At 49.7% G+C, this 11,784-nt stretch overlaps 1 protein-coding gene across 2 annotated transcripts in view; it reads left to right on the top strand.

The window, feature by feature from the left end:
- The first annotated feature begins 3,375 nt into the window (after positions 1 to 3,375).
- CLSTN2 (calsyntenin 2) overlaps positions 3,376 to 11,784 on the top strand; it is a 636,880-nt gene continuing 628,471 nt past the window's right edge. Inside the window, exon 1 of one of the 2 annotated variants that reach the window (XM_047735636.1) lies at positions 3,376 to 3,638. In XM_047735636.1, coding sequence (XP_047591592.1) covers positions 3,524 to 3,638 — 115 coding nt within the window. In that variant the 5' untranslated portion in view covers positions 3,376 to 3,523. The remainder of the gene's footprint in view (positions 3,639 to 11,784) is intronic. The other variant, XR_007128496.1, reaches the window with a different exon arrangement.

Raw genomic sequence — 11,784 nt, 5'->3', positions numbered from 1 at the left:
TATTCCATTAAAAACTACTGACCCAAATAAATTGTCTGAGATTCATTACTGGGCCACCAGGTGGGACCCTGGGCTTGGGGCTTAAAGTGACCAAGGACTTACATCATCCTGCTCACCATTTTTTTTGAGTCTGGTCTTTAAAGGAATATGTACCAACAACAAGTCAAAAATAAAGCGTAGAGCCTCAACAAATCCAGAGACTTGTATTTATATTGCACTTATTACTCAGAGGTGATGGTGGATAAAGATGAAAAAAAAAAATCAAATCGCCAAAGCTACCTTTTCTCGTATGAAACTAGTTTTCACTGCTTACTTTTTCTACATGTCTTTTCTCAAAACAATGATGTGTGGGGGAAAGATGGAACTTGGAATTAGGCAGACACGAATTCATATTCTGCATAATTATGTGAAGATACTCAAACTTTCTAAGCCAGTAATCTGGTTATAAGAAAATAGGGGAAAAGAATACCTGTTGTTGCAAGGATTAAATGAGGTACGGAATGTCAACCCCCTACTGCAAAGCGTGGAACCATGTGACACATTAATTCTTGGGTGGATTTCCTGGCTCTGTATCTGCAGGGCTCCCCACAGATGACAGGGACTTGAACTTCTTGTGGCCTCAGTATTTCCAAGGCTGAACTTACTCACTTTCATCCCCTCAGCCAGGTTGGTGCTTTTCTCCCAAATAAAGCAGAGTTATGAGTGGCATTCAGAGACTTGGGTAATTGGGATAAGAGGGGGACATTTTATATTTATTGGACATAGACTTTCTGCCAGGCAACCTGCTGAATATTTCACAGATATTTTATCATTTGCTTCTTGTAATGACCTTATGAAGTAGGTGTAAGGCTTCTTAACCCCCAACCCCTGTCCCAAACATAGCGGCTTAATGCAACAACAGTTTATTATTTTTATGAGTCAGCTGGGCAGCTCTGATGTGGGCCAGGTGTGACTGATCTTGCTGGGCTTGTTCATAGAACTGTGGTCAGCTGGTAGGTCAATTGTTGCTGACAAGTCCAGGCTAGCTTTGGCTGGCTGGACAGCTCATCTCTGCTCCATATGGTCTCTTACCCTCCTGCAGCTTATCCTGGGCTTGTCCTTATAATGGTGGCAGGGGTCCAAGAAAGGAAATGGAAATATGCACATGACTGTCCTACTGGCCAAAGCAAGTCATATGGCCAAGCTCTAAGTTGGGGTAGGATAGCATATCCAAAAAGAATGGATTTAGGGAGACATGAACAAATGGGGGCCACATCTCCCTCAAAAGGCGTTATTAACCCAGTTTGTAGAGGAGGAGTTGGAGTCTAGCATACTGTGCCTCTTGGTCACTGGCCTGCTCACTGTGTCTCTCTGTTGTGTTCTTTCTTGGTGATCTACATTGGGTGGGGATGTTTTCCAGTCAGCTGTATTTTCTCTTTTTTATTATTTATTCTGCATTTGAAATCTCGTGTAAAATTTTTGGGACCAACCAATGGGTCCTAATGAAACCCCATAGAATGATATCAAAGGACAGCACAGGTAAGTCATTAAAGTAAGTCTAATGGTTAGAGAAAATGAAGGAGAGGCAAATATGTAATTGGATGGACTATAAATGGAAGAAATGAGACAAATTTATATTTCTCCTGTATTTGCTGGTGTCCTTGATTTTGCCTGGGTCAGCTTTCCCTTCTCCTTGCCATCCTTTCTAGATCTGGATACCAAGACTGAAAAAGGCAAGATTCTGGTATTGGCCTAGGGCATTTATTAGCTCTTTGATCTTGGGCAAGGAAGTTACCTAATGTACCCAGATCCTCTATTTCCTTATGTGTGAAACTCATTTAACAGCACTGATGTTGGTTGTATAGGCTAAAGGAGACCTGGCGGTGAAGTGCCCTGCCTGGTTTGAGCCTGTCTGCAGCCATTGTGATTCACTGCTGCCCCTCCCCCTGCCAAGCAGCTTTTCTAGGTGCCTGGAAATGCAGAAGAGTTGGCCTTCATAACTGCTGCAGCTGGGGTGAGCTGCCAGGGCGGTGCAGAAAGACTGAGCAGCATGAGGGCCGTTAATGGATTTTATGGCTTTGGTGAACACCCCAGACAACAGTTATTAATTACAGGATGCTGTTTAGACACTGTTGCAATATATACATTTTGTTAATTGATTTGTATAGGCTCATATCTAGCAACATAAAGAATGTGCAGGACCATAACATTCATAAGGGCTTCTAATTGCCTTTTACCGCCCTCTCTCGCTTCTCAGATGGGAAACAAAGGCTTTGAGTAAAGGACAGACAACTCTTTTTGGCCATTCGATCTAGTCCAGTGCCCAGTGGCAGAGTAATACAAGCTGTCTAGGTGCTCAGTAAATGTGCTGAATCAATGAATAACTTTTGTTTCTATATTTCTCTTACTTATCTATTCCTTAGGAACCCTGAATTGTGTGTGATATTGACACTGCATATATGCAAATACAGTCAAGGACTTATTCTGAGCCATTAGTTAATGTCGATTGAGTACTGTTAGGAACCTTGCATGGCCTTGGGGGTGGTGGCGGGTCAACGAGAGGTGCGTGACTTCTGCTCTCAGGGAAGTGACAGTTACTCAATGGCATGAAATGTTACAAAGCATGACGTCAGGTTACCTGGTCTTAGCTATGTGGAGTGACAACAGAAAGGTGGTAACTTCTTGCCTAGGTAACATACTGCAAGGAAGTTTATCTCCGCACTGCTGGCCGCACTTGCTTTTCGGATCTGGTCTGCCAGCCTCTGAGAGCCACGGCTACAGCTGCACCTGCCTCTCTAAGATGGTGTGGAGTCTGGCCATTGCCCTCCAGGTCCACGGAGATTTACCCTGCCCTGCAAGTCCAGAGCAGCACTCGCGTTCTCCAGCTCTCGCGTGTGCCTGGCGCCCTCCCCAGACCAGGCGGCACAGAGCGTCCAGACGCCCGGCCAAGGGCAGGACCGGCAGCACGCCCGCCCGCCCGCCCCTCCGCACGGATGTCAGCTCCAAGGGCGTGGCAGGGCCGGGTTCCCTCCACCCCAGCAGACGACGCGCAGGCCCCAGGTGACCACTTTCTGCGGGGCCCCGCCATCTCTTGCAGTTATTTGGGGAGCCGAAGCCGGGGCGCTGACGGGAGGGCTCCCTGCAGCCGCCCGCCGCGGTCCTCCGGGAGCCGAGTCCCGCCTGGAGCACGAGCGCCGGGAAGCGTGAGGACGCGGGTGGAAAGTTGGGGGTCGGGGCCGCGGAGCGGCGAGCCGGCAGCAGGGCCGGTGTCCGCGTCTCATGAATATGTAGGAGCCACCTCCCTCCCTCCGTGACGTCACGGGCCGTCCCGGGGTGAGCGCTGGAGCCGCTCCGGGTCCGCGCCAGTGAGCGCGGCTGCCGGCGGCGAGCGAGTGGCGCGGTAGCGGGCAGCGGAGGCCGAGCGCGGCGGCGCCCGAAGCGCAACCGGCAGGCAAAGCAAGGCGGCCGCGGCCCGGCGGGCACCGGCAGGCGAGAGCCGGCGCGGGCAGCAGGCGGCAGCGACAGCTTGTTGGCGGCGGCGAGGATGCGGACCGGGAGGCTGTGCTGGGTGCCGCTCCTGCTGGCGCTGGGCGTGGGGAGCGGCAGCATCGGCGGCGGCGGCGGGGGCAGCCGGCGGCGCCGCCTCCTCGCGGCTAAAGGTGGGTGCTGGGGAAGTTTCCTTCTCTCTAAGGGAGGCCGGGCGGGCTTACCGGTGCCAGCGCGGGGACCCCGGCTCTAGATTTGCACGCCCTCCCCCTGCCGCAGCTCCCCGGCCTCTGTGCGCTCGGGATCCCCGAAGTGAGCGCCCTGCGCCCCGGATCCTAGAGGCTCCACCTGCAGACTCTGGCCCTACCCTGGGCGGGGCCCAGGGACGGAGGAGAAGGGGAGGTCTGTGGAGTCTGGACAACTTTGGGGGCTGTCTGCGGCGGAGTGGGGGCGCAGCGGGTCCCAGCCCCGGGACTCCTTGAACAGGGCTCGGGCGCCGGGTAGAAGAGGCAGTTGTCGGCTCCTGCCCTGAGGGAGGGAATCGGCCGCGGCGGGCGCCTTCAAAGGACGGAGCAGAGCGCGTTTCCAGCTCGGAGGTGGGTGGAAACTTGTAGGCTCCAGGGAAGCCCCCTCAACCCCCGGCTCGCCTCAGGCTCCCCAAGGACAGCTGAGGCTCCCCTGGGAACGCGCGCCCTCCGGGTGGGTCGCGGAGTCAGAAGTGCGGGGTGTGACGCCTCCCGCTGCCTCTCCGACTCCTCTGGGGCTCCAGCCCGCGAAGGAGCCCACCTGACGCCCCTTCCCCGCCGACGCGGTGCGGTGGGAGATCCTGACCTCGCGCTGCTCCCTCCCAGGAGGCAGCAAGGTCCCGGTGAACGCCCGGCGCTGTAAGGAGACAGTAGGCTGGCGAGCCGCGTACTTTGACAGCTGTCTGGGTGCACCGGGAGGGTGCTGGTGTAGGGGCGACGGGAGGGCGGAACTGAAAGAGAAGGTCACGTGTTGGCAGGACTGCGTGGGGAAGGGAGAGGGAGGAGCAGAGAGGGAGCTGGGTGGCGGTGGGCGCTAGGGAGGCAGTAGCAGATCTGGGCTGCAGCGCCCAGCTTAGGGATAACTTGTTGATTCTTTATGCTGTTGACGAGCCGGGTGTGCGCTCGGTTTGGGGGCTGTGGCCAAATATGCAAGGTAACAAGGGGGGAACATGATCTCTGGAATCTTGTCTGACCATCATCAGGGGCCCGAAGGGTTTGCACCTGTAGATAAACAGGTTCTCTATTAGAGGCAACCTGATTTTTCAAGCTGGCTTTGATAGCTTACCAGTGGTTCGGGGAAGGAATTTGTACCAGGTTGAATTACTTGTGGAGGGCCAGGAGAGTGAGAAGTAGACAGTTTGCCTCCTCTGGACTTCAGAGATGCTTCTCCCACAACCTGTGAATGATAAGTTTGAAAAGAATAGGAGAGTTTCTGCTTATTCTCTAACTTTATATTTTTGGTGCTATGATTTTGAAACTATTTCATAAGCAGACATCCTGTTTCTTTTCAGCAATTCAGCTCCCCCCGCCTTGAGAAACAGTTTCTTTTTTGAGAAGACAAGGAAAAACTCATTATGAAAATATCTCAAAGTGTGGTAAAAGAGTCGCTGATAGGAGGGATCATTCTGAGAGACTGTTGTTTTGGTAAAAACAAGAATTAAAAACAATGAGTTTCCAAACCTTTTGCCCTCCTTGTTAAGGAGACACTTGTTAAACAGGAATATGACCTGTTTTTGAAGATTTTTCATTACTTTGTAGCGGAACAAATGGTATATTTATAAACAGATGTCTGCAAACGGGAGCTCACAGAAAGTGAGGAAAAGGGAAAAGCTTGTTTGGGTGGAGGACCTGGTGTGCTTATGCACTGGGGAGAGTTCTCAGGTCAGAATAGAAAGCTCTGCAGAGATAGGAGAGAAAGATGAAAAAAAAAAAAAAATCCAGGCTCTCAGTGATTCACGTGTATGCGTACAATTATGTTCATTTTCATCAACACTTTTCATCTTCCTCTCTTAGAATATACTCATTTTGCAGTGAAAACAAGCCATTTGTTTTTACAATGTAAAAAGTTGATTGGCCCTAGAGGAGTGAGAGTTGCCTTCTGAATCCCCCATCTCCCTTCTTTCCTATTCCAGCCACTGGGGGGCTGCAAAGAGCGCTGTTAGCTGCATTTTTTTTTTTTTTTTTTAAAGACAAATGTGTAATAGTTGATCAAAACAGAGACATTTGTAATAGACCGACAGTTTAGTCAGTATTTACAGTACTGACTTTCCTTATTACGATGCACTTGCATTTTAACATTCCCAAATCTCACATAATCTCTGAAGAACATGTGCAATAGTAAAGATAGGCTTCGTGCTGCCACTGACTTTGCGGTTTCTAAGGTTCATATCATAATTACTCCTGTCATTGAAAAAGAGAAAAGTTAGGGAGACATGTGAAGAAGATTGAACAAAAAATATCTTTCTTCCTGTGTACTATTCTGTACTCACGTGTAAAAAGAAAATTGGGAGTGCGGCTTCAAGTTGCCTGGCAGAGTTGAACGCACTCTCTGGACAACTATCTGGAAACACACCTTCGTAGCTTTAGGCTCCTGTAGGACGTTGTGTCTGTGGTGCATGGCTCATCTTGCCTTTGTATTCCTTGCTTCTTGCTGCAGGGAATTGAGCAGCTAATTCCATACAACTATTTGGGGGTTTTCTCAGAATCACTGAACTCTTAGTGCAAACATATTCCCAATTTCTGAAATAATCCAGTGGGTAAGGAGCTATTACAACCACTTCTCTTTACTCTTTTCTATCTTGGCTACTCAAAAAAGATGAACATTCTTAGGATTCCTTGAGAAGATCAGATTCCCTTCATCCTGAATCACCTCTGGTTACTGGGCCAGGATGTGCTCACAGATCCTGTGGACTATGTTTTCAGACTAGAAGGTCACCTTCCTCTGCCTCATCCCTTCTGTTACTCATCACATGGTCAGGCTTAGCCCTGGCCTTCCCTAGGAACCTTTCCCAACTGGTCTCCGAGGTTGGTCTCCCCCAGAACGCTGTGGCTCTCTCTCTGGTGTGCCTGTGCTCCTTGTCTGGCCCCAGCACTGCTCTGTGAGCCTTGAGGGCTGGAATCTCATCCTGCCTCCCTAGGGCCACACAGCTGCCTGGTTTCCAAGTGTAAGCCGAGCATTCAGTAGTGATGGGCTTAGTGACTCCCCCTGTTTGCAATCCAAGTGCTTTTGTTTCTGGAAGTAGATGTTTGAGATGTTTTTTCCTCTCCTATATAAAATTTGGACTTCAAGAAACTCGTGTTCTGATCCTGATCCTACTGCTTCCTAGCTAGATAATCTTAGGTAAATTAGCTAAGCTTTTTGAGCCTCAGTTTCCTTATCTATACAATAGGGATACAAAAATCTACCTTGCAGAGTGGTTGTCAGGAGAGTGCTTAGAAATCTTTTAGCCCAGTTCTCGGCATGCAAATAACACTAAATACATAGTGACTGTAATTATTGATCACGTAAACACTGGGTTCTAGAGTCTGAGATTTGGTGAAATCCCCTTTTCTGACCTCTGGGCAATCCGATAGCTTTGTTCATATCTTCTCCCAGCCCAAGCTCTGTTCTCTGTCTCTTTCTTTGTGTGTGTGTGTGTGCATGTGTGTAGAAACACCGTGTATAAATGGATGTGCCCATTCACACACATTCGGCTTGGGCTGTGAAAACATTTATCACTCCCTCCAGTCTGTGGATGCCCTTGAGGCCAGGGCCCCCTTCTCGCTCATCTTAAAGGCCCTGGCACTTAGTGTCGGGCAGGCCCAGAGTAGGGACTTGGCAATGTGTGCTGTCCAAGTAAATAAGCCCGTCTCCATGGGCCAGGTCTGGAGGTGTGGGGCTTCTGGTCTCTGGAGGAAGAGCATCTGTGGTTGATTAGGGCTGTTAGGAGAGGTGCCTGCCCAGTTAGCACTTTCCTCTCAGCCCTGTTCTTCCAGGAAGCAGAGAAACATTTTTGTTTTGCTTAAGACCACCCCTCTGATGATGCCTGTTTGCATGGAAGGAGGTAACCCAAGGTATGATAACCAAATGGCAGCTTAAAACAGATGATTTTTGTTATTTGTTGTCTGGCCCACCACTAGCTGGACCCTATGGAAATGTTTCTATTGGCATGGTAAGTTTGAGATGGACCAGAAGAGGACTGAATCGGGGGAAGGCTACTAAGCTCAAGACATGGTACTGAATAGGACAGATGGTCGCTATTTTAACCAGGTGGGGGTGCTATAACGAAAATCCTGGGAACGGGTGACTTATAAGCAACCACAATTTATTTTGAATGGTCTGGAGGCTGGAAGTCTGAGACCAAGTTGCCAGGAGTGTCAGATTCTGGGAAGAGCCTCTTCTGGGTTGCAGACTGCTGACTTCTGATTATACCCGCACAGGGAAGAGAGCAGAGAGAAGAAGCAGGCTTTCTCCTGACTTTAATAAGAGTACTAATCCCACTGATGATAGCTCCACCCCCATGGCCCCCTCTATCCCCAATCCCCTCCCAAAGACCCTGCCTCCTGATGCCATTACTTTGGGATTAGGGTTTCAACAAATGAATCTTGGGGGAACACAAACATTCTTCTATAACAGTCATGCTATGGGGTTTGGGGGAGCATCAGATAGAAGGTGGGGGGGGACTGGTCAGAGAAGGATACCTTGGGGGAGAGGCCAACTCAAACATGTACTGGGCCCTGTTCTTTAGCCTTATCCACCAGTACTGCTTCTCAATCTTCTGTTATTCTCTGTGAAGGGAACAGAAAGATAAGGCAAGTTCCAGATATCAAAGAGCTCACACTCTGTCTAGGGCAAACATCACACATGACATGAACAATTGGAGATCTTCACAGCTGACAGGAAAGGGTAGACTGTGCACTACAGACCTCAGGAAAGTCTTGGAGGAAAGGAAGAAATTGGCAAGGATGGGAGAAGTCAGGAAAGATTTACAGAGAAAATGAAAGGGGTCTTAATGGGTGAGTAGGCACTGGGTGAGCAGATAGGAGAGGGGCAGGACAGTGAATGCAGGATAGTAAGAATGCACATTACTGGCACACAGGCAGGAGTGAAGGGGGAGCTCAGCCATGGCCAAATACATTTCTTCCTTTTTATTAGCTTTTTTGTTAAGAGGGGAGGGGGAGAGGGAGAGAGAGAAAGAGAGAGAGAATGCCAAGCAGGGTTCAAAAGCCCAGCACAGAGCCTGACTTGGGGCTTGATCTCAGGAAACTGAGATCGTGACCTGAGCCGAAATCAAGAGTCAGATGCTTAACCGACTGAGCCACCCAAATGCTCCATTGTTTTTTTAGAGAGAGGGAGAATACATTTCTGTATACAGATTACAGCGCTAATAAAGGAGCGAATGTTTATGGAATGCACACTATGTGCCAGGCACTTTTTTCAGCATTTCCCATGTGTCAGTTGATTTGGTCTTAACCCCAACCCTGTGATGCAGGTAGAATTGTTGTCTCATCTTTACAGAGGAGAAAATTGAGGCTCAGAGAAGCAGTATAACTTGCCCAAGGTCTCACAGCTTGGAGATTGTAGAACTGAAATTTGAAGCCAGAACAGTGTGGTAGACATGGATTTCCTATGTCCCCTGGGCTGACCTACCAGAAGGATGTGATGTCTGCTCTGGGAAGGGTCTGAGTAAGGTCAGAGAGGCTCTTGCTCTGTCTGAGCCTCGCTGTCCAAGAACATTTGGGTTTCACTACGAAATTGCCAAAAGAGTAATTTTCTCTGTGAGCCTTATTCTCTGATTCACTTTGCCACAAGGTGTAAGCATGGCTTTTGTCTTCTGGCCCAGGCAGCTTGAAGCCTTCCTCACCTCCCATCATGCTTGGCCTCAAGCAGAGAAGGCAGCTGTCTGCATTGCATGGTCCAGAGATATGCTTGCAGGGGTCTCCAGCACCAGAAAGAGCTCCCTAGCTGGTCTTTCATTTGGGTTAAGTGTGGCTCTCTTCTGACTCCTTTGTTAGGCAGGCAGGGTGAAGAAAGGTTACCACGAACACTTTGAAGTGCAGTAGATATACTTGAAGGCTGGACGCTGGGGAGAATAAGGAGCGGATGCCAAAAGTGAGTGTGGTCTGGGTAGGAGGGGAAGGCATAGACAGAGTAGCAGGTACCTGACTACTCATAAGGCTGCCTTTTCTTCTCATGTCACAGCATGATTACATGTGGCTGTTCTTTTCACAAATGCCCATTTTAAAGGTGGGTAAAGGAGCTGTAGGGTCTGCAGCAAGAGAATCAGAAATCAGACCAAGAGGTCTTACTGCTCAGAGGTGGTTGTGATCCAGCACCAGAGAGTCAGGTGATGTCTTGGACCATGTCAAGACATGGTTTTCTCATCCTTGGAATAGGGGCTTGTCCTTATAGATCCTCAGGACCTTGCTTGTCCCCAGCTCAGTGCCCTCTACTTAGATGAGTTCTCCCAGGGTCATCTCTGGCCCTGACCAATTTTTCTAGCTCATTTTGAGGCTCACTTAATGTCTGCCTCCTCTGGGATGATCTGGGGGTACCACCAGCCCCATGTATGCCCAACTTCTTCTCTCCCTCCAGTAATCTCCTGCTGTAATTCTGTCTGTGGCCTTCATTTGGATGAAGGGTCCCCCAACCACTCACGTAAGTCAGAGCCCCAGGACTCCTCCAACATGCTTCACTCTCCCCCATCACACCCCATCCTTCATCATGTCCAGTTGATTCTACCCATAAATATCTATGACCTTCTCATGTCTCTCCATGCTCCTTGCTACTGCCTTATTCAGGAGGGTTTGCAACGGAAGTGCTAAATTTTAATTTTGACCTCCTCCTCACCCCTCCCTCACAGTGCTGTCAGGGTGGGTATCACCAACTCCAGTCCCACCAGGCCTCCAAGAAATTCCATCCCAATCATCATGAATCTATTTTTCACCATGCATGCTAGGGCCTGGCAGGGCCCCAGGGTTTTGAGAATAGCTTTGCACCCTTGGAATGACTTCAAGCTTCTGTCTGTCACAGGCTGCCCCTTGTGATGTTCACTGTCTGAACACATGGGCCCTCCATGTCCCTGGCCCTCTACTTACACAGGCAGCAGAGTCTTTGCTGCCACTGGGACTCTAATACTGGAAGTCCAATTCCTACCTCACATTTTGTAGCCACTGCCCTGGCGTGGGAAGGGGTGGGGTGGGGAGGAGAGAGGGAGTAGGATACCTAGAGGAAAGCAGCCCTTCTCCCACCTTCTGCTTCTTCCATCCCTTCCACGACCCCTTCTAGCAGCTCAGATAGCCCTAGAACAACAGCTAGGACAGGAAGCATCTGCAGAGGACTTCTGCCTGTACTCTTACAACCCAAGCCTCCTCTGAAGTGGGGACGCATGAGGGCCCAGTTGCCTTCTGAGAACAGGGAGTCTCACCCCTGACCACAGTTTCTCTCAAGATAGTTCCCAACTCTGCAGCCTTCCATGAAAGTTGATGGTTTTCCCTTCACTTCTCATCGGGCCTCTTCTCAAAGAATTTTCCAGCAATTTCCAGGCAGCAAATAAGACCATCTACCAAGAGCTGACTATGCTCGAGGCACTGATCTGAGTGCTTTCTAGGTATTAATACTCCTTTCCTTCTAGCCACTCCACTAGATGTGTGCTCTTATCATCCCTGTTTTAAAGGTGAGAAAACCAAGGCCAGGAAAGTTAAGCTACTTACCCAGTTCACCCAGCTAGTAAAACAGTAGAGCTGGAGGGGCGTCTGGGTGGCTCTGGGTTAAGCCTCTGCCTTCGGCTCAGGTCATGATCTCAGGGTCCTGGGATGGAGCCCAACATCGGACTCTTTGCTCAACGGGGAGCCTGCTTCCCCCTCTCTCTCTGCCTGCCTCTCTGCCTACTTGTGATCTCTGTCTGTCGAATAAATAAATAAAATCTCAAAAAAAAAATCAGAGCTGGAGTTGGGATTTGAATCCACCAAGTCTCATTTCAGTGTCTGTCCTCTCCTCTGCTGTGTTAGTGATTCTCAACCCTGAGTGCACAGCAGAACCACCTGTGACAGTTGTTAAACTAGTGCTGATGCCTGGAACCCAGCCCCGGAGACTCTGCTGCCATTGCTCTAGGCTAGGACCTGGGATTTCCTTTACAGCTCTCACATCTTTCTTTCTTTCCTTCTTTCTCTCTCTTTTAAATTTTATTTATTTATTTGAGAGAGAGAGAGGGTGAGAGAGCATGTACAAGCAGGGTGGAGGGGCAGAGGTAGAGGGAGAAGCAGACTTCCTGCCTCGCAGGGAGCCCACGCTGGGCTGGATCCCAGGACTCTG

The sequence above is a fragment of the Lutra lutra genome, chromosome 1 (genome assembly GCF_902655055.1).
Source record: "Lutra lutra chromosome 1, mLutLut1.2, whole genome shotgun sequence".
Lineage (NCBI taxonomy): Eukaryota > Metazoa > Chordata > Mammalia > Carnivora > Mustelidae > Lutra > Lutra lutra.
Note: the sequence above shows the minus strand (reverse complement) of the source record. Positions and strands in the feature narration are given on the sequence as shown.